The sequence below is a fragment of the Gadus macrocephalus genome, chromosome 14, assembly GCF_031168955.1.
Source record: "Gadus macrocephalus chromosome 14, ASM3116895v1".
NCBI classification, from domain to species: domain Eukaryota; kingdom Metazoa; phylum Chordata; class Actinopteri; order Gadiformes; family Gadidae; genus Gadus; species Gadus macrocephalus.
In genome coordinates this window covers 19106962-19130389 of record NC_082395.1, presented here as the reverse complement: position 1 = coordinate 19130389, position 23428 = coordinate 19106962, and the positions used below count along the sequence as shown (strand labels likewise).

The 23428-nt window shown below is 44.7% G+C and overlaps 1 protein-coding gene and 1 long non-coding RNA gene across 2 annotated transcripts; both read right to left on the bottom strand.

The window, feature by feature from the left end:
* Positions 1 to 4504: 4504 nt before the first annotated feature.
* On the bottom strand, positions 4505 to 5703 carry LOC132472518 (uncharacterized). The gene is made up of 3 exons (XR_009529095.1): positions 5559 to 5703; positions 4994 to 5082; positions 4505 to 4621 (listed from the first exon to the last, which is right to left on the bottom strand). It is a non-coding gene; the product is annotated as an uncharacterized LOC132472518 (long non-coding RNA).
* An 8221-nt stretch (positions 5704 to 13924) lies between these two features.
* Positions 13925 to 16208, bottom strand: LOC132472334 (C-type lectin lectoxin-Phi1-like). The gene is made up of 3 exons (XM_060071917.1): positions 16025 to 16208; positions 14605 to 14933; positions 13925 to 14318 (listed from the first exon to the last, which is right to left on the bottom strand). The coding sequence occupies exons 2-3, from the start codon at positions 14821 to 14823 to the stop codon at positions 14124 to 14126; spliced, it is 414 nt and encodes a 137-aa protein (XP_059927900.1). The 5' UTR covers positions 14824 to 14933; positions 16025 to 16208; the 3' UTR covers positions 13925 to 14123.
* Positions 16209 to 23428: the final 7220 nt, after the last annotated feature.

Sequence of the window (23428 nt, the reverse complement as noted above, 5' to 3'; positions counted from 1 at the left end):
CGTTCGTTGCTCCCCCTACTGTTCTGGCGGAGAATCCCCTTGCAACACGCGCAATCCTTAAGGAACCTTAAAGGAACTGTAAATCAAAACTTGTCTAAAACAAGTCCCTTGTGTAAATTACGTGCTTACGTCTCTGCGTCTAAAACGACCCTAAATCGGCCTTAAGCAAACACCATCACATACCCAGCGAGAAAACCGCTGCAGAGAGAGAGCGCGGCCCCTGCTAGCGTCGCTATAACACACAAACAACTGTTGTGTGGAGCGGAACGCGGCCGAGCGATTCACGTACATAGCCAGCTCCCGCACCGGGCACAGGAGATGCAACTCCGCCTCCGCCTCACTAGAATTTGCCCTGCAGGATCAACCTCTCAGGACCCAAACCAACAGCCGTCCCGAGACATCGGACAGGTGGTGCACCGTCCCGTTGGCCTGTGAAAGCGCATCCGGCCTGAACGGTACCGGCCACGGCGCCGACCACGAGAGCGCGGCCAGCTCTGGAAAACACAGAGCTGAACGGTTCTCCGGGGCCACTAATATCAGGGACAGTCTCTCCTGTCTGACCCGTTCCAGAAGAGGAAGGATCAGCTGGAGCGGGGGAAACGCATACAAGAGAGCCCGCGGCCAAGGTGTGTGTGCCCACGCATCCACCCCCAACGGGGGAAGATCCCGAGGGCTGAGGGAGAACCACCACCTGCAGTGCGTGTTCTCCCTGGACGCGAAGAGGTCCACCTGCGCTGTCCCGAAACCTCTACCAGATCAGTCTGACAATGTCGGGATGTAACCGCCACTCGTCTCGGCGGGGACCGCCTCGAGACATGAGGTCCGCCCCAAAGTTCTGGGCGCCCGCGATATGCAGGGCTCTCAGACTGAGGAGATACTGATGAGCCCAAAGCCAGAGCTCGACCGCCTTTCGGTGGAGAGCAGGGGAGCGGACTCCCCCCTGTCTGTTGATGTACGCCGCCGCCGACACGCTGTCTGTCCTGATCAGAACGTGGCGGCCGCGCACCAGGTGAAAGAAATGCAACAGCACTTTCCTCACAGCGTCGAGCTCCAACACATTTATGTGTGCTGTAGGGGGCGTGCGCCACTCGTCACCGACCGAGTGAGCCACTGGGTGGGCAGCTGCCATCAGCCCTAACAGGCGCATGGTGGACAGTGCGGTCACGTTTCTGCGAACGCGAAAAACGGGAGAGCGCCGACAGGATGGCGTCTCGCCGAGGAGGCGAAAGCATCGCAGTCATGGTGGCTGAGTCTAGGCAAAGCCCCGAGTAGACTGTCTGCCGGCTGGGGAGCGGGGAGCTCTTCTCCCAGTTGATGGCAAAACCCAGGAAGGAGAGATGGTTTATCACCAACATGGTGTCCCTTCTCGCGGTCTCTTCTGAGTTGCTCAGAATAAGCAGGTCGTCTAGGTAGAAGAGAATCCTCTGTCCCCGACGCCTGAGCGGTTCCAACGCCGTCTCCACACACTTCGAGAAGGTGCGCGGAGCCAGGGAATAGCCGAACGGCAGACACTGGTACTCGTACGCCATCCCCATAAAGGCAAAGCGGAGAAACTTCCTGTGCGCCTGCCGAACAGGGACGTGGAAGTAAGCATCCTTGAGATCCAGGGATGTGAACCAAAAACCAATTGTCTTACCAAACAATGCTCGTACGATCATTCTTACGATGGATCTTGCAAGCCATCGTAAATTTCTTTGGAGCGCTTCGAATGCGCGTTCACTGCACTCACGACGTTCGTAGGATTGTAACCATCTACTGACACGGTGCTGAAATGGGCTCCGTAGGAGGGGGCGACGCAGGAAAATGGGGTTAAAAAGCGTTAAAATATCTCCCCATCAAGGCCATCAACAGAATAGCCTACGAAAAGATTAGACTGCAATAATATGAATACTAAAGATATTAAAACACAATTGATTAGGCCTAGGCTGACATGCTACATTAGTCCTTATCCTGAACGCACTACTACATTTTTTCAAGGCATTTTCCCCCCTGAAATAATTACAAAAATAGCTTGTGTGACAACTACATTTATCTTAATGTGCAGCAAAGAGCCGACTATCTGATTCCGCATAAGGTTTCATTGATTGGCGCGCAATTTAGAATCTATGATGTAAAACAAAAAATGCAACATTCCATTAATTCAGTAGCATTCAAACTCAGATTCTGGGCATTGAAACCCGGCTATTGCTGACCCGATTAGGAGAGCTTGGTCTAGATCCTGCCCATATTGTTGGGCAGGATGATGTATAGGCCTTTTTACACTGCCAAGCCGGACACCCGCATGCAAGAATGAGCTCACGTCTGAGTAAAGGCTACAAACGAAATTAACTATTTACAAGTGCAGAAACGTCAACTTATTTTGCTGAGCACCTGTTTTTTATCCCGACAAAAGCCTCATAAGGAAAGTTCCTCTGCGTCTCTCGTAGATCGTAGGCCTACCATCTTTCAAGGTATTTTTTAATGTGACTACATAACCTTCTCTCACATGATAAGCAGCTCGCGGATTTCACTTACACCGAAACAGCCTGCCCTGGCCATCATATCCCTTCTTTTCCGGGTAGGCTATACTAGGTTATTAACTTATCCTGGAAATGATAATAGTATATTAAACAAATCCCAGCACCACACCAAAAGGAGGCAGCAAATCAGCGCTAAACATATCTATCTGCTCATTTCCACATGGTAAGAGAGCAACACAAAACAGGTTTATAATATTTGGATGTTTTATTTTCTTTAAATCAAGCAGGTTACATTTCATTCGTTTTTACACAATCTGATATTTGGAGGCATTTGCAAATATGCTCATAAATTATATGATTTGTAATCCCAAAGAATGAGGTGGTTAATGATAAATATATGGGGATCAACAGTGATCACCCTACTAATGTAGGCATTACGTATGCAGGCAGAAAAAGAAAAGTTCCCATTAAGGTCTCATGTGAAACACCACAGGTCTGAAATACTCAGGAACACATGAAAATGGCACAAAAATGAATTTCACTCTCCAACCTTTTGCTAAAGAGACGTTGACAGGCCCACAGAGAGCCTGGAGCTCACGGGACAACATTCACACACATTCTGCTTCATGAAGAGGTCAGATTATCGTCAGACCATAGACATTACATGTAAGGACACTGAACATTTGGCCGGATTACACATAGAAATGCAATCCAAAACAAAATGGGTAAAGATAAAGCATGTTTATTGATGCGGCAAACAAAGGTTCAAATATCCTCCAAAGCACTTCAAGCCCTCCAAGAATGAAACTCAAAACGCAGATGAGGTAAAAGAAGAAACTTCTAAATTAAAGTGGAGCGACCCAGGGACAAGTCTGGTTTGGGTTAAAGATTATGGATGGTTAACCTTGTGTAACGTGTTTGGACAAGCAAATTTAGGTTTTAGGCATGCGACTTCAGGTATTAGGCATGCGACTTCAGGCAAGCGACTTCAGGTATTAGGCAAGCGACTTCAGGTATTAGGCAAGCGAGTTTAGCCAAGCGAGTACAGGCAAGCGAGTCAAGCTAAGCGAGTTTAGGTTTTATGCAAGCGAGTTTAGGTTTTATGCAAGCGAGTTTAGCCAAGCGAGTACAGGCAAGCGAGTCAAGCTAAGCAAGTTTAGGTTTTAGGCAAGCGAGTTTAGGCAAGCGAGTTTAGGCAAGCGAGTTTAGGCAAGCGAGTTTAGGCAAGCGAGTTTAGGCAAGCGAGTTTAGGCAAGCGAGTTTAGGCAAGCGAGTTTAGGCAAGCGAGTTTAGGCAAGCGAGTTTAGGCAAGCGAGTTTAGGCAAGCGAGTTTAGGCAAGCGAGTTTAGGCAAGCGAGTTCAGGCAAGCGAGTTCAGGCAAGCGAGTTCAGGCAAGCGAGTTCAGGCAAGCGAGTTCAGGTATTAGGCAAGCGAGTTTAGGCAAGCAAGTTCAGGCAAGCGAGTTCAGGCAAGCGAGTTCAGGTATTAGGCAAGCGAGTTTAGGCAAGCAAGTTCAGGTATTAGGCAAGCGACACGAGTTTAGCCAAGCAAGTTAAGGTTTTATGCAAGCGAGTTTAGGTTTTATGCAAGCGAGTTTAGACAAGCGAGTTTAGGCAAGCAAGTTTAGGTAAGAGTCAAGTTACTTTAGGCCTCACTTTATTTGCGGTTAAATTGCGGCATTAGGTTTAGAAAGAAGGTTAAGATCCAGGCTCAGGTTTGCTTCCAGCCTTGTCCCTCTAGTCGCTCCCTACAAAGAGGGTTCCCAGCTACCGTTTTAAAATACAACAGCTGGGATTACAGATATGGAGTACAGAAATAAATGACAAAGATTGATTCAAACATTCTTCCCCCAAAATGTGGTGCAACATAAAATGGAGAAAATAATTACTTTCTCTCCATTGAAACCCAGTCATATCTTACGATCTCACGATGTAAAAACATTTAGGTTTACGATCCAACCATCAAAAACAGGCTTTTCTTATCATGTTTCCAATGTACCCCGAGTTGCTACGCCCTCATCAGCCACCAGGTGGCAGACTTGATTTACGAGCTCTATAGAGTGTGCACTGTGTGTTGATGTTGGTTGTGGATTAATGTGCTGGTGTAGCCATCCAGGGATCCTCAGGGTTTATGGGAGTAGGACACACTGGTGTAGTTCAGTACTGTGACGTAAATTGATGCAAAAAGTAGAATCAGTGTCAAGGGCAATCAAATGTCTATAAATGCAGGAATAGCCCCATCTGGTCTCAATCAGCATTTGATTTCATAGACTTAAATTAGCAAAAAAACAAGCATTTATTTACCGCAACAGTCCTAGTGCTGGAGAACCAGGTTTCAAAAAAATTCAATACGAGCCTCCAGGTGCATTGGAGTTACTGCATTTAATTAACTAACTTTAATTTAATTAAGAGCACACTAGTCAGTGGAGATGTTCACAGAAAAGACTCGTCTTCAGACCTTTATAAAGATCAGGAGGGATTATATAATTGCCGTTTGACGCGTTAGGTCTGTTCAAGGAGGAAGTAAATATTTACCAGCGTTGGGTCTCTGCACCATGACACCCAGCTGCCACACATCTGGTCTCCCTTTAAGTCGCCTGAAGGAGAGGTCAACTTAATTGAACCTAAGGGGAATGGGTCACAAGAAAAGGTAAGGATGAATCAAAGCTAAACATGGAAAGGATGAAAACAAGCATTGTCCAACATGGGGTTCGGCGATATTTTGATGTAAAAACATTTAGGTTTACGATCCAACCATCAAAAACAGGCTTTTCTTATCATGTTTCCAATATACCCCGAGTTGCTACGCCCTCATCAGCCACCAGGTGGCAGACTTGATTTTGTCAGTAGAAGGAGCAAAATAGCCATCAAGCTTGATTACAGCAATAGTAGAGGAGCGTGTCAAAATAATGTGTTTGAGCACCTTCAGCCATTGGCTCTTGTTCAAGGACATCCCGCTGATTGGCTGAAGTCAGATCTTATTCTCTAGAAAGTTTGTTACAGAAGAAGCCCCTAGTATCAAAGCAACATACCCGCCAAACAAAACTAACCTTGTTGAATAAATGAAAATGTCTTCAAGATGGTCAATCCAGTATCTTACCGGTTCCACATGGAGTCTCTAGTCGGCTGCACTGCGGGCCTTAGGTCCGTCCTCTGCTCCGGGACGAGGTCTTGAGTATAAAGAACCAGTCAGTCATCAATCTGCTTGGTCTCTTCAAAGAGGTGGAAGTTTGACCGCCTGCACCATGAGGACGCTGTGGATACGGTATGGGACCATTTATCAGCGGATCTGAACTGCAGAACTTTAATCACATCAGCTGTAGATTTATGTACCTTCTCCGAAAAGATGAGTGGTCGTCAGCCCGAGCAGTGATCTTCATCCCAGTGACTCCTTCAATCCTGCTGGAGCAAACACTCAGTTACCATTTGGAGATGACCCAGCTACCCTAGTGTACTCACTACTAAGTGATACAACCCAGCTACCCTAGTGTACTCACTACTAAGTGATACAACCCGGTTCAGTGTTTCCCCCAGACAATGTCTTAGTCAAGGTGGGGGGGGGGGGGGGGGTCTTCGGTGAGGGTTTCAGTTCGCAATAATACATACAACCGCCTTTTCAATTGCATTCAAAATGCGTTATGGCACGACTATTGTTTTGAACACTTTGTTATTGCATAATTATTTTTTATATATAATTTTTCTACATTGGTAGTCAAGGCGGGGCCCTACTGTTAAGACGGCCTTAACCCTACAGTGCTGGGGGAAACACTGCAGTTACTTGAGTTAAACATTAGAGTTTAGTCCCCAAATGGCGATACCACCAGTTCATGGCTGCGCTCTTTGATTTTCTCGTTGATCAGATTGACCTGGAGAAAGAGCTTACCTTCCAAGGATGAGGAGCTGGTTGGTCTAATCACGAGCCGCCTTCGGACCTCCACCGCCGGATCCCCCAGCCGTCCTCCACCGCCGGGACCGTCTCCTCCAGGACCTCCACCGGGCCAACCTCCTGGACCTCCGCAACGCCGCCTCATTTCTTCTGAAATGTGACACACGTTCTATTTGCACCCCGGACATTCCTCCCCGTTCATGATGCACTGGAGAAGAGTTTAGCTTTACTGGATGAGGAGCCGCCGCCGCCGCCTCCGGGCCCTCCAGGACGCCGCCACCGCCACCGCCGGGCCCTCCAGGACGCCGCCGCCGCCGGGCCCTCCAGGACGACCACCGCCAGGTGGACGCCACCACCGGGACCTCCAGGTTGATCCCAACCACCGCCTCCAGGTTGGTCCCAACCACCGCCTCCAGGCCCTCCAGGTTGGACCCAACCACCGCCTCCAGGCCCTCCAGGTTGGACCCAACCACCGCCTCCAGGCCCACCGACTCCAGGACCTCCAGGTTGGCCTCCACCTCCAGGCCCGCCGTTGCCTCCAGGACCGCCGTTGCCTCCAGGACCTCGGCCGTCTCCAGGCCTTCCAGGTTGGCCGCCTCCAGGCCCTTCTGAAATGTGAGACACAAGTTCCAGTTGCACACTGGAACATTTCTCCCCTTTCATCATGGATGCACTGAAGATGAGTTTAACTTTACTGGATGAGGAGCCGCCACCTGGCCCTCCATGCCACCCCTTCCAGGTTGGACGCCTCCAGGACCTCCAGGCCACCGCCTCCTCCAGGCTGGCCTCTGCCTCCAGGACCTCCGCCTCAGTCCTTCTGAAAGGCGAATGACACGTTCCATTTGCACACTGCACATTTCTCCCCGTACATGATGCAGATAATCAACTCCTCCTCTGCTTTAGCTCCCACAGATGCCCTACTGTGCAGTCTTGAGTGAGGTATTATTTAACCCAACAGCCAGCCACACACACCTAGCCTACATCCTGGAGCTGGTCCTAGTGGCTGAGAATGCATCTGACATTTTTCAGAACACCTCAGAGTTGCTGTGGCTGCATGTCAAAGTTTTAATTCTAAACAATTCACCAAGCCTAGAAAAAATGTGCAGCTGTGCAGTTCCGTGTCTCACCGTTCTGCATCCGTTGGGCTGCACGGCTCCCGGCCTTCCCTCCACCTGCAGCGAGCGCCTCCAGACGACCGCCATGGACCTCACGGCGAGCACCTCCAGACGACCGCCACGGACCTCCAGACGAGCACCTCCAGACGACCGCCTCCATCACCTCTACTGAAACAAGACAAAATCTATTTAAACGCTGGAGATTTTTCTCCTCGCTCACTCAGATGTCAATAGCTTATCTTCTCCCATTCTGTGCGTGCTTGAGAAGTATCATTTCCTATAAACTCCCAAACCCAGCCACACATCTAATCTTCATAAGGACACTAGTCCTAGTGGCTGAGAACGCTTGGCTAACAAGCCAATCACAACCAATGACTGAATTCCAGTTTTATTCTGAACCGTTTGACCACGCCAAGGAGGAGTTCATAGGATGTGCAGTTCCACGGCTCACCCGTCTGTTCCTGTAGGACTGAACGGCTCCTGGCCAACATCCACCTGCAGCTCCCAGCTCCAGACCCGCTCTGTTGAAGCCTCTGGGAGTACAATCCGCTCCTGAACAAAAACAACTGTTCATAAATCATTTGGTACTCTGCAATCCTTGGAAATATTATGAAGCATGAGTTAGAATAGAAAATGTTCAAATCCTGTATAATGATTAATTGTTGTACAAATGTGTATAGTTCTATTGATTACTTTTTTACTTCTATAAAACATTTAATGCATAGTGGGAAACTACACAAGAAAAGTAAATGAATGCGGTTTTAACACGGTTATATTAGTAAAGCAAGTCTTACCCAAAAAGTCAATAAATGGTGACCACATTTTATCATTATTATTATTAACTATTTAGTGCTTCACTAAATTCCTATAGCAAGTGGAAACGTTACTCTCCTTCATTGGTGATGTTCCTCGATATCTTCCAATGGACTCGTTGTGAAATCCTTCTGGATCCTCTACGTTGAAGTGCGTTGTGCAATTTCCAAGGGGCGTGTCTAAAGGGCACGATCTAAAATGGGTCGATGCTATTGGATAGGCCTCGACTAATCATAGCATTGGAACGGGTGATGCAGAAATACATATTCCTCAAAATCTTTGAGTAGTAGTCGTTCGTTATTTTAGTGAGCATATACAGTCTTTAGTTCACTAACTTCCATCTTTGTTGTTGAAACACCTCTACATGTTGCGTATATCCAACCTCACATTAGATAGCCTAAAGGGTTGCTTTTGGTCGGTCTATTTCGTACCGGGCAGAAAACGTTATATAACGGAGGGGCGCCTGACCGCATCTTTGAAGAGCAAATTATATACGAGGTCCGTCTAGTTCCGAAGCTATTGGTGAAACACGCAAAACGAATATTGAAATGTTAATTTTGGCATTTAATTTGCATCTACATTTTGCCAGTGAAGGAGTTTAGGTTTGCCAATCCGAGGTCTAACAGGCAGTAAACATGTTCATTAAAATACAAATGCAAAGTCCACAGAACATACGCGAATAAAAACCACATTGCACCACCAGCGGTCAACAGCAGCAGCAGCAAGTGTATTGAAAGTAGAAAAGTAGTAAAGAGAAGAATAGAATTGGGAGAGTAGTGTGCAAGTCAGACACCGCATCTAACCCAGGACCACCTTGCAGATCACAAGCAGCAAACCTTCTACCAGACCAACCAAACACACAACAGGCCCCCAGTCAGTAGGGTCAGTCAGACAGGTTTCCACAGAAGGGCTCAGTGGGGTTATGGGTTGAGCAAAAACAGACCCCTTTCTTCCTTCCACAAGTTTCCATCCTGGATTCTCAGACATGTGGAGTCGGACATGTTTCAAGTTATCCGTGGATTCCTGAGGGCAGTGAAGGATCTGCAGAAGGTGACGACCAGGTCCAGCGGTCGGCCGCATTGACCACGAGTTCTTTAACCGAGTGGGACCGCCTCGGTTTGTAGTAGGCCTAGAACGGTTTGTGTTCAACAGCGTGAAGGTCCTCGTTTCCATCAGAGTTGCTGCAGTTCTTCCATGCTGCTTCCACAGTGAGCAGAGGACACTTCCCAGTGTGGTGGTCGGTGCTGTAGCGGTCCGCAGCGTTAGTTAGTCAGTCGATCCCATAGATAAACCACTCAACACAAACTACCACTTCCGTCAGCAAATCCACATTAACCTCCAGTGGTAAAACATGTACAATAGAGGGGCGAGAACAGACGACAGGAGGAGATGGGGAGAGTGTAACATAGTGCTCATGAAGGAAGTACCCCGCTTTACTCACTGCGTGGGTCCCGGTGGCGGGGGTCCACGTCGGTGGCCACGATGTCCGGATTGTTCAGCCCACGCAATCCAACGCAAAATAAACGATTAACATCCGTCACGGTGGGGGCGCTTTATGAGGAGAGGCGGGGGAGACGCAGCTGAAATCAATTAAGAACTAGTGACCTCCAGAAGAACGTGATTGGTTGTGAGCGAGAAGCTCGAGACGAAAGGCCTGCGTATTGGTTAGACTGAGCATAAGTTCAGACACTGACTGATATGACCATGGCCGTGTTCCAATACCCGTACTGTCCGTACTGCGTACTCAACATTTGAGTACGCAGTACGTTCCAATTCAGATCCGGCGAAAAGAAGTATACTTCAAGGACCCGGATGCCGTACTCAAAATGGGCTAATCGTGAAGTGTGGATCGAACATGGGATCGAAGGACACTCTCCGTACTCAACGGCAGCCATCTTAGCTACGTAGCGGAAGAGGCGGAGCCAGGCTGAGCCAAAGTCGGCGCATTTTCCACATAGCCTGCATTAATAGAGTCATTTTTTAGTTTTTATAGTTTCTATTGCTTTTTATAGCTTCTAGGCGTAAAGAGTTCACCGTTCAAAGCGGGATGTTTATTGCGGGGGAGGAGCAGCGGCGGCAGTCGTGATCGTAATTTCCGGTAAGTGCACCACGGAGTGCTCGATTTGGAACAGCACTCACATCTGAAAAATTACCGTACTCAAGTGACCGTACTTTAAGTATACTCATGGAAGTACGGGTATTGGAACACGGCACATATCAACCGGTATGCTGACTACTTGTACACAAGGAACCATTCGATTTTACTGTATAGATTTAGAGAAAATGTCATTTGAAAAACGTACACATGCATATTCTTGCCTTTGCAAATTTGCATTATGCCAGCACTTTGAAGTGGGCTATAGACCGAACTTCACATAAGTTCAGGCACTGACTGATATGAACATACTAACTGTACCCACTACTTGTACACAAGGAACCATGTGATTTTACAGTATAGATTTAGAGAAAATGTCGTTTGAAAAACGTACACATGCATATTCTCGCCTTAGCAAATTGCATTATGTCAGCACTTTGAGGTGAGCTAGACCGAATGTCACATAAGTTCAGGCACTGACTGATATGAACATACTAACTGTACTGACTACTTGACCACAAGGAACCATGTGATTTCACTGTATAGATTTGGAGAAAATGTCATTTGAAAAACGTACACATGCATATTCTGCTGGCCAATGGAGTCGAAGGTCCGCACTGGCGGCCAACTTGCCACGGTCAGCTGTTCACCCATAACACTGTGTTGACTTGGTAGTGGTACATGTACTTTTTAAATAACCTTATCCACCTTGCTACATTTTCAAACGGTTTGTTTTGTTATAAACGTCAGAGATGTAGTTACGGCACTGCAGATACTGATGAATAATTGTTAGATTCTAAAAAAATTGAAATGTTCTATAGGTACAATATTATAACCACGTTAATAAGGTTTGTAAGAAACCAAACCGTTGGGAAAACGGTTGAAAATGTAGCAAGTTATGGTTATTTATAAAGTACATACAGTACCACTACCAACACAATGTTATGGGTGAGCAGCTGACTGGCAAAAGATGTCCGCAAGTGCGGACATTCTAGACGCCGCCGCAAGACAGCTAGTGTTCTATAAGGCGCGTATCAGACGCGGGGGATGAGTACGATGCATCCCCCTCACTTCTATTGGAAGGCCATTCCATCCCCTCCACTTTTGTTCGTCAAATCCTCACAAAAATCAGCTTTTCTAATAAAAAATAGTAAACGTTCGCCTGTTGTATGCAATTTAAAATGGTTGCTATGATTGCATCCCTCTGTATCAAATTATCACTCTGTAAATCCCAGCGCTACAATTGACGTTACGTAGACTAAACAGCTTGCGCAGCCTGCAGAAAGCGCAGAATATTGACACATCTGTCAGAGCAGTATCCTGTTACTTAGAATTATATCAGACACGTTTTATTTTCAGTTACTGTATAATCAGTAAGACCACACCATAAACACAGAAGCCCAACATTATACATAGATAGGTCTCAGCATGAAATGGAGAACATTTGAAGTTGAACTTGACCACTGGTTTGACAGCCTGCACTCTGTGTGTCACTACATAATAACATCACTACATACAAGTAACAAATGCTCTAGCCAAATGTCATTAGAGCTACAGTTATTGAACATTCATGCAACAGCCTCAAGTGGCTTTTCAAATTTGTTTTGTCTCTGCTCATTATGACAAACTAATTGTTCTGCAATCATTTTCCTGTCCAACAGATCCAGCTTGTGCTTTTGAACATAACACACGGTTACACTGTTGAGGCATGTTTGTGTCATTGTACTTCGCATCCATGTTTTCAGCCTTCAGAGGCTGCTGAAGCTCCTTTCAGCTTTATCACACAGTGTGTGTGTGCGTGTGTGTGTGTGTATCAAACAAACACACAATGAGTCATACACACACACAGTGTATCTGCTCGCATTTCTTCCATTTTGTAGGCATTTCTTCCATCTACACACGTAGGTGAAGGGTTTTATTTTGAAAACGTTGCCTCGTTTCCACATACGTATGTTTTTCGTATCCGTGCTTCCGTAAATTTACGGAAGGGGGCGCTAGTGTTTTACGTACGGACATGAATTTATTTACGCCTCGTTTCCACATACGTATGTTTTTCGTATCCGTGCTTCCGTAAATTTACGGAAGGAGTCGCTAGTGTTTTACGTACAGGCATGAATTTATTTACGGACAAAAGATGTTAGGAGGAAACCGATGGATTGCTTACTCCGGGTAGGAAATGAGTCCTTAGCCCAAGTGAAGGAGTTTAAGTGGGCTACCTCGGGGTCTTGTTCGCGAGTGAGGGTACTATGGAGCGTGAGATTGGCCGGAGAATCGGAGCAGCGGGGGCGGTATTGCGTTCGCTTTACCGCACCGTTGTAACGAAACGAGAGCTGAGCCGCAAGGCAAAGCTCTCGATCTACCGGTCGATCTTCGTTCCTATCCTCACCTATGGTCATGAGGGCTGGGTGATGACCGAAAGGACGAGATTGCGGGTACAAGCGGCCGAGATGAGTTTTCTCAGGGATAGGGTGAGAAGCTCAGCCATCCGTGAGGAACTCGGATTAGAGCCGCTGCTCCTTTACTTGGAAAGGAGTCAGCTGAGGTGGTTCGGGCATCTGGTAAGGATGCCCACTGGGCGCCTTCCTTGGGAGGTGTTTCAGGCACGTCCAGTGGGGAGGAGACCTCGGGGAAGACCCAGGACTAGGTGGAGAGATTATATCTCAACACTGGCATGGGAACGCCTCGGGATCCCCCCGTCAGAGTTGGTCAATGTGGCCCGGGAAAGGGAAGTCTGGGGCCCCCTGCTTGAGCTGCTCCCCCCGCGACCCGACCCCGGATAAGCGGACGAAAATGAGATGAGACAAAAGATGTGGGAGCGTATGATAATGGCCGTTTTTAGGAGACCGGTACTTTGGAACATGAGGATCGACATATACAGAGATAAAAACAAAACCAACCAGGCTTGGAAAGAGATCGGTGAGGAGTTTGGCCTGCCAGGTACTTACAAGTTTTGTGAACAACATAAAAACTTTCATACGGTATCTCCGTAAAACGACCGCGAAAGTTACATTTTTTGAACGTGTATTACGGACATACCGGACAGAGGGGAGGGGAGGAGTCTCGGAGGAAAAACGGAAAATCACATAGGAATGAATGGACTTTCGGTCGGAGACGGTTGGATCGCATACGAGAATGTACGTAAGTGGAAACGAGGCGTAGAGTAAAGGCGCACGAAGATTTTGTGTGACGGCTGGTTTAACCGCGGATGAACGAATGGCGGCTCACTTGACCAGTACTGTCAACGTATGCTTTTGTCGACTGGGTTGGCTCTCAGATATACGTGTTTCTAACAAGATGATATCATTAAAGGTTACATAAAGTAACGGTTTAATAACACAAACGCAGGAAACACGCGAGCTGCTAGTTTAGCGAAAGCAGCGTCGCTATCATATGCACGCGAAATGGACGCATCCGCCCTCCACAGTAGTTAATGCTGGGTTTTGCGTATCATATGCACGCAAAAAAAAAAACGGTCATTTGGCGTATGTACTGCACGCATTTTGAAAGCGTCAAACCGTGCGATCTGTACGCATATTGGTGAGACTGGGTTGAGTAGAGAGTAGCAAAGCGTTTGCCGTAGTGGGACTGCTGTGATATTAAAACCTTGTCATTCTGACAAGAGTAACGGATTAGCAACAAATTCTTATGCTAATTGTTTGTTTGTTATACAAACTACACACATTCTCTAAAGAAAATGCATATGCAACAATGTCTAGTTATTTTATCTGTTACTAACTGTTTGATTACATTCAATGATCAGTACTTCTCGTAGCAGAGGAAGTTTCTTTTTTCATTGCAGTCTCTGATATTCCAGGGTATGGTGCTGTTGTCCCTGACCAGGGTTCCACAATATTGCCCTTGAACAGGACAGGACGGCAAGTTCAGGTATGGCACATCAGTCCCATCAACCCAAAACCATTTGTGAGCAAAGTAGCGAAGACCGGTCCAAACCTAGTGTAGGGGAGAAGACGACACTTTAATCCAACACATCGTCCAATAGGAGGGTTTCACATTTCACGCTCATTCAAAACCAGTTTTGGTACTTTTCCACCAGTATAATAATATTAAAAAACAAATGGTTGCCTGCTTATTCTACAATTGGTGGTCAAGAAGTAGGCCTATCTTTAGTGAGGATTAGATTTCCTTTTTCTAGATAGATATCTTTATTTAGGAAATATTGATTATTAAATGAGAATATAATAAATCATGAAATAATATATATGTATATCAGAACAACCTCGTTTGTGGTGGCTTCGTCGATTTTGGACCACACAGTGTGCTGATCCAATGGACCACTGATGCTGATCAGGTCATTGCGGTGGTTGTTGGGGTCTGTCAAGTCCATGGCCCTGCAGTGCTCAAGGGCCTCCTCCCAGGTCTTGTCCTCCTTTACCAGAACCAGGTTGTCTTTGAAGCAGTAAAAGGGCCATTTGGAACCACAGTCCAAGATAGTCATCTTCTTGTCCTTATTGGAGATGCCAACACAGTCCCCGTCAGCACTGTGCTGCCCTTCAGCCCAGTCTTCGTAGTTTGTAGGTTTGCCGGCGCTTGTATTCCAACCACCATCTGTCAGTGCAGAAATGTTTTGTGCAATAATAAAAAATGGTTAACTGAAACATAATCTGCAGACAGAGCCATTGTGTGTGAGGCAACATCCTAGCAGTAATTGACAGCCCTTAACCCTTCATCACTAAGCCTCAAAAGTATTTCCATTTCCAAGGATTTTCCCATAGGATAAAACTCCAAGTTAGAAATCATTCGCAACATGCAGGAACAGTTGTGAGAGAGATGTAGACAACCGATTGCCTTGTGATAGGCTCTATTTAAGACACATTTATTCAGTCTAAATCATATCAGGTCATAATAAACTGTCTCAACGAACACTCAACCGATATAAAGCGAGGGGTGCATCCTGTGCACATTTCTCTGAGACATCACCATGCTTCTTTATGTTTAAGATTATACAATTTCTAGCCCTTCAAATTATATTGTATGAAGTCACTTTCCTGTTGTGGTTCAAATCGTTAACATAATTCTATGTTCGATAGCCTTACTACTTAGTATTTTTTTACCCCAAATAAATCTGTAAAGGAATTTCTATTTCCACAGTTCTTTACAAGACCCCCAAAGCGCCTTACATAGTGTGTGGAAAAGGTACCCCTGTATCAATAGTGAGTCCCACCTGCTACTGAAACGGATTTTGCTCCCAAAGAATAGCTCTTTCAAATGAATAATTATATTCTCTGAAATAAAGCAGCTACTAAATATATCTAATTTTTCGAAACGTTCCCTTCATTACAATTCGCATACAAAACACAAGTGAAAAACTTGTGAATTGTCTTCTGTGGGATGCAACTCCATGTAATTTGCTTTCTTGTGGAATTCCACAAATGTGTATTGACTTGTTATCTGATCTATCAAATCTAGGAACAAGGTATCCTCTTCCTAAATCACAGATTTCACTTCGCAAAAATATTGCTTAGCCTGCATTACTTCCTTTAAGAAGTTGGGCGGGTTTATGGAAGTCAGTTGCAGGATACCAACAATGCAATATCCTTGCGTGTGTAGGACAGAAAATTTAGATTTTCTCCCTCACGCCCCAACAAACGAGAGCCAATTCAAATCATACCAATGATACAAAACGTTTCAGAGCTCACCAGGTTCAGTTCTGTGAATTCCTGTCCAGATATAGAATAGGTCTTCCCTAGGAAGATCTTCCAATAGTACATCGCCTTCAAGAGTAACAATATCCTTGTGATTGTTTCGGCAGTAATCCTTGGCCGCTTCCCACGTTGTGGTCCATGGGATGAATATGACGGGTGACGTAGAGTTATCATCATAACAGTATGTGAGGGACCGGCGTGGTCGCCCCACGTTTCTGAGATACGGGCAACTGGGTATCGCGAGTGTGGGCAAAAATGAGGGCAATGGACTGACGACTAAGAAAAGTGAAGTTTTTCTTTCCAAACAGTCACAAAAATAGAGCAACGTTCAAAATTAAAAGGAAACGACTGCATCAGTCAGCAAACCAAACCAAGATAACATAAAATAGCATACCATAACATACGTTTCTCGTACTGGCCTCACTCCAAGCCAGCACCACCTTCCGCCTCAAACACCAAATGAAAAGGCCCTTAAATAGGGAAATGGTAATTGGACCAATCACGGCCATATGGGCCAGACCATTAGCTGGGGGAACATTTACCTAATGCTAACAATCCAACATAACTGAACAGAAAGTACATTGTGTGAATACTAAATAAACATGATACTAAACAAACAATCACCAAATACATATATACCCACACCCTGTGCAGAACCTAAAGATATTTACAAAACAGCTGTTTCTATCAACACCCCCCTGGGCTATTCCCTGATACTTTGATCCAGCATACTGCCCCCTACCGGGACGGAAGACCAATTCTATACCAGCCCAATCTAATATATACACACAATATAATAATAATAATAATAATTCCTCTAATGCGGGACAGTGAGAAGGGGGAGGATTTCACCTTCTCACACAGTAGAAGTAGTAAAAATAATAGCATGAATCGAACTGAAGTGTTCTGAAAAAGCAAAAAAGACATTATAAAGAGCATAGGGTAACAATTCGATAAAATCGAAGGCATACATCTGCAGGGACAAGCTAATAGCTTGGTGTATGTGCTTATACATCACAATTATAATTCTAGCAGTTTAATATAAACTAATTTAGAAACAATTAAACGCTTTATAAATCAAACAATAATTGTTACTATCTTGCAGACCGTTTTGAAATATAGAGCTGATGCCGGTGACTAACCACTAAACATCTCGGCCAATCATTTTCTAGATTGAATTACTAAATAAGTCAAGGTCATGTCTCAAAGCCCCAGTTCTCAAGTGATGTGTCTCAGTATGGGAAACACTTAGGACACGAGTCGGCATTCTTGACCCCTTACTGAGGTTTAAATCTCACCTTTTTACAGAGGGTAATAAAAGCACTTTCAAATCTCCATAGCATATACTTATTAACTTGTATACTTATGTATACACATCTAGTAAGATGATACAATATGGGCCCTATTTTAACGGTCTGAAAGGCAAGTGAGAAGCGCCAAGCGCAAGCAGCTTTGTGGGCGTTTCTATGGCGATGTCGCTATTTTACCGGCGCAAAAATTACTCTTGCGCCCGGCGCAAATCTAAAAAGGAGGGTTGGTCTGAAGTAGCCTAATAACCCGTAGGTATGGTTTGGGCGTAACGTGCAATAAACCAATGAGAGTGCCAGCTCCCATCCCCTTTAAGAGCCATGAGCGCATTTGAATCTGACGAGTTGATATTTTGACAGCGCGTCTGCAGTCTCCGATGAGAAAGATGCACATGAATTTCAAACTTCAAATGGCTCAGTTTATGACCAAATAATACGGCCTCATTCACACATGGAATAAGGTTTTCTTCCACAACTTCAGAAATACTGAGTCCTCAAATAAATTTCGGCAAAGAAAACTTAACACACATATGATGTGCGGTAACTGTGGTTCTATTTAATGATATACGCAATACATTATAAACATTGTTTCTTATCAGTATTGCATGCATCATCGTTATCGACTTGTGTTCCTAATATGTGTCCCCCTGTTAATAATATACATAATATACAAATTACCAAGAATGTGTGGCTAGCTAGATGAGAGAAGTAAAGTGTATGCGCGAGGTGCACAAGCAACATTATGCATGCGCCCTTCAAATAGCTTCTGAACAACGCGCCACCGACTTTAAACCAGGTATTTCCTGGTTTGTGCCGCAAGTGGTTTCTGAAACTGCAAAATAGCACCAGGGAACATTTGCGCCAGAACACGCCTCCTACTTTCGCCGAACCGCACCTTTGGGCGCAAGATCATTCCCTAATTTACCGACGTGTGGCGAAGGAGGGAGAAGAACGCTCTGCGCCAGTTGCAAACTAGCAACGACACATGCGCCAGTGAGAAAGTAAATTGCGCCGGATGCAAGATAGGGCCCTATGGCAGTAATCTCAGGTGTTGCAAGTTGAATACAGCATGAGGATTGAACAAAATGTAGGATTCAGGAGTCAGTACTCCAGCTGTTGCAGATCAAATCATGCATGATCAATACAGAATCTTGTTGTAATTTGAAATTTGTGTTATTATGGAACGAACAATTCAATTTTTCCAAGCCCACATGAAGCTGTGGGCTTGAGTTTGTGGTGTACATGTACACCTCTTTGAACAGGATATATTGGCTCTAGAGTCGAGCACCATAGACAATAGGTCAGTTAGAAAACGAAGGACAAAGCAGAGCTGATTAAAGACACAATACAATGGACAGTAATTCGTAGCACAGGGGACGCGGGTTGCCAAACTATAAATTGGTGAGGTTTATACAAGAACCGCGTGGTGCATTACCTTTGAGATGTGGTCGTGGTGTATGCACATTCTTTTATTTGAGAAGTATACCAACTGTCCCGCCATTTGGAATAATATCTGTAGGATCGCTCAACCGTCTGTCCAATCCATTTCGGAGTGGAAGTCGTGTCAATTATAATCAAACCTTCAACCTCCTTCTCCAGATTAGGAAGGGCCCATTCACCGTGCGCCCAGTGATTCCTATTAGGACATATATGTGGGAAATTAAATTATACTTAACACAGTGGTACAATTAAAAAAATGTAGGGGGGTGGAAATCCCACAAAGCTACATATTTAAACATGCAGAAAATTACATTTACATTAAAGCATATTCATTCAAGTATATCATAAGGGTTTCATAGATTATGTAATGACAGATACCAACACACCATTTACCTATCTCTTTGGGACAATATTTAGATAGAAAATTAAGAATATCAGCAATGTTTATTTAAGAGAGGAAAGACAAGAAAAAGCTAACATTTGTCTTAGGGCAAAGACAACAGCAACGAGTCACAACACATTTAGGCTTTTGGGTCAACATCAGAGTTGTTACTTCGTTCACGGCAACATTCATTCCCATCCGTCAACAGCCTACACAGAGGGGAAGAAGTATGTGTTTGCATGTTTGGACTCCTGCTGTGAATCTGCCGTTTTTAGTGATTGGGATACCGTTGACTCAACGCATATGTTCACACAGTCCTACAAAGGGGCTACCAGTAGGAGAGGCTGGTAGGCGGGTTGGTATTCAGACGGGAAAAGCTTGAAAATTGAGCTTAATTATTTATTTATTTTGCAAACATCAGTATCAGAATAAACAGTAACTTAAGAGTGACTTATTTTGTCAGACGACAGGAACGAACTGATTTACCAACGCGGATTACGGACTGCTTTAAGAACTATTCTTCATCGATACACGGCATCTTTATCGAAAGGGCACGGCACGGTTTTGGATAATCTGTATAGCATACCATACCGCTCCGACTCCTACTCCTCTGTGTCCAGGCTGGTTAAGAGAGCACTCTGCTAGGATGACAGAATCATAGGTTATCCTCACTCATAAGTATATTCTCATAAGCATGTACACAGGAACAGAGACATTGATTCAAGGTCAGATTTCAAAGTACAATAAAGGAAATGGCATTGAAACAAATGTTTTATTCAAATGGAAGACAAACAAATCCTGGAACTAATGATGCAATTAGAATGCGCCTGATCAACAAGAGGCCCAGAGCACCGTCGTACCTGAGGCCTATAGGGAGAGGGCTGGGTAGGAGCCGGAGGACTGGCTTAGCTTGACTAAATGAAGGTAAATCCCTATTAACTTCATCTTTAAAATACACATGCTGGTTCACACGTACTACAAAGCAAACAAAGTAAGGTGTTAAACAGAGTCGAGCAATGGATAGAAGCAAACTCATACAAAAGAGGAAACGCACTCAAGGGAACCCAAACCGAAGGCCCCCCACCCTGCACCTTTAACCCGGCCCCCAAAGGCTCTGAGGCAATAGCTACGGGCTCGACCATACAGTTGGTTTGTCCTGGAGACAGACATTCTGATGATAACATAATGTTAACTGAATGGAGCTGATTGCGAGACCTGAAACGACAAATTTCAAATAACGATGAAGTGGAACGAATAGTATATCGATGTTGGACGTTTTATAACAATATCAAAGTTTTTAGCCTGTAATATTTTTAAAAATAGTGTGTGAAAACATTGACTGATCAATACTTCTTGTAGCAGAGGAAGTTTCTTTTTTCATTGCAGTCTCTGATATTCCAGGGTATGGTGCTGTTGTCCCTGACCAGGGTTCCACAATATTGCCCTTGAACAGGACAGGACGGCAAGTCCTGGTATGGCACATCAGTCCCATCAACCCAAAACCATTCGTGAGCAAGGTAGCGAAGACCAATCCAAACCTAGTGAAGGGAAGGAGACGACACTTTAATCCAACACATCGTCCAATAGGAGGGCTTCACATGTCGCTCATTCCAAACCAGTATTGCTGCTCTTTCAACTGCATGATAATAGTAACAACAAATGGTTGCTTGCTTATTCTTCAATTGGTGGTCAAGAAGTAGGCCTATCTTTATTAAGGATTATATTTCCTCTTTCTATATATATATATTTATTTAGGAAAATATATATTTTAAAATTAGAATGAAATAAATCATTAAATAATGTATATTTCATCAGATTACTAATATATATCAGAACAACCTCGTTTGTTGTGGCTTCGCCGGTTGTGGACCACACAGTGTGCTGATCCAATGGACCACTGATGCTGATCAGGTCATTGCGGTGGTTGTTGGGGTCTGTCAAGTCCATGGCCCTGCAGTGCTCAAGGGCCTCCTCCCAGGTCTTGTCCTCCTTTACCAGAACCAGGTTGTCTTTGAAGCAGTAAAAGGGCCATTTGGAACCACAGTCCAAGATAGTCATCTTCTTGTCCTTATTGGAGATGCCAACACAGTCCCCGTCAGCACTGGGCTGCCCTTCCGCCCAGTCTTCGTAGTTTGTAGGTTTGCCGGAGCTCGTCTTCCAACCACCATCTGTCAGTGCATAAATTATCATTCGCAAAATGTTTAGTGCAATATTACAAAATGGTTAACTGAAACATAATCTGCAGACAGAGACTATGCATTGTTTGTGAGGCAAAATCCTAGCAGTAATTGACTGCCCTTACGTAACCCTTCATCACTAAACCTCATTAAAATAATTGTCTTACTAGGCCCCGTCCACACAAAGCCGATTTTTTGGACAAACCGCATATAAGTGTCGTGCGTTTCGGCCGACCGTCCAGACGGAGCCGGAGAATCTGGTGCCCGAAACTGCACATTTCTGAAACCACCCTCGGAGGTGGTTTCAAATCTATCCGGACCGATGTGTTTCTGTGTTAGGATTCTTGTGGACGCCTGAAACGCAAACAATGACGTCATTAGCCCCCCACCAGCTGGGGGACGTCAGAGTTGCATTCAATTTTTTATTTGTTATTTTATTTGTATTCTTTTTGTAGCTATAAATAAAGCCCCTTGCTAAATTTAAATACTAACTGTACATTAAAAAGTATTTCTGCTCAATTTAAAAGGTTGAATCTCCTCGCGACTGCTGTTTGTATACAGCGCGCAGGCTGTATGCGCGCAGGCTGTATGCGCGCAGGCTGTATGCGCGCAGGCTGTATGCGCGCAGGCTTGATGCGCGCAGGCTTGATGCACTCCACTTTTTCTGTGGAGAACCAGCGCCTTGAATATTTACTACAGCGTTTCTACAGCTCGATGCGGTTTCGCAATGACTCCGTCTTTACGGAGATATTCCTGAACACTATAAAAAGAAACCGGATTGTTTTCGCCCGTTTCGGCTCCGTGTGGACGGGGCTTACGAGTCAAGTAGCCTATTTATTTTTGCCCCAAATAAATATGTAGGCCTAAACAAATTTCTATTTGCACAGTTCTTTACAAGACCCCCAAAGCGCCTTATATAGTGTGTGGAAAAGGTACCTCTATCAAAAGTGAGGCCCCTGTTACTGTGACGGATATTGCTCCCAAAGGAGCTTTCAAATTAATACTTATATTCTCTGAAATCCACTAGGTAGTGAAGCAGCTACTAGATGTACCCAACTGAGGTGCTATTTTCGAAAAACATTCCCTTCATTACAATTTGCATATTACAATGTAAAAATCTGTATCCTCAGTTCAGAATATAAATGGATATAATCTTACAAAACACAAGTGAAAAACTTGTGAATGATCTTCTGAGGGTTAAAACTTCCTCCATGTTTTTTGCTTTCTTGTGGAATTCCACAAATGTGTATTGACTCGTTATCTGGTCTATCAAATCGGGTAAAAGGTATCCTCTTCCTAAATCAAAGATTTCACTTTGCAAAAATATTGCTTAGCCTGCATTACTTCCTTTAGGAGGTAGGGCAGGGTTATCAGAGTCAGATGCAGCATACCAACAATGCAATATCCTTGCGTGTGTAGGAGCCAGAAAATGTTACATTTTTTCTTGCGTTCCCCAACAAACGAGAGGAAATTAATACCAATGATATAAAACGTTTTAGAGCTCACCAGGTTCAGTTCTGTGTATTCCTGTCCAGATATAGAATAGGTCTTCCTTAGGAAGATCTTCCAAATTGACATCGCCTTGTAGAGTAACAATATCCTTGTGATTGTTTTGGCAGTAATTCTTGGCCCCTTCCCACGTTGTGGTCCACGGGATAAACGTAACGGGTGACAGAGAGTTGTCATCATGACAGTAGAAGTAGTGCAAATGACGGCAACGTTGGAACTGAAGTGTTCTGAAAAAGCAAAAAAGACATTAAAAACCATTGCATATCATCTAAGGCATACATCTGCAAGGACAAGGTAATAGCTTGGTGTGTGTGCCAATTCATCACAATTATCATTTGAGCAGTTTAAATTAAACTCATTAAGAATCAATTAATCGCTTTATAAATAATGCTATAATTACCATCTTAGAGAACGGTTTGGAATATAGAGCTGATACAGGTGACTAACCAATATACTTGTCAGCCAATCATTACTTTGCCTCACTGTATTGAGAAATGACTAAATAAGTCAAGGTCATGTCTCAAAGCCCCAGATATCAAGTGATGTGTCTCACGTGGAGAACACTTAGAACACGGTCCGGCAG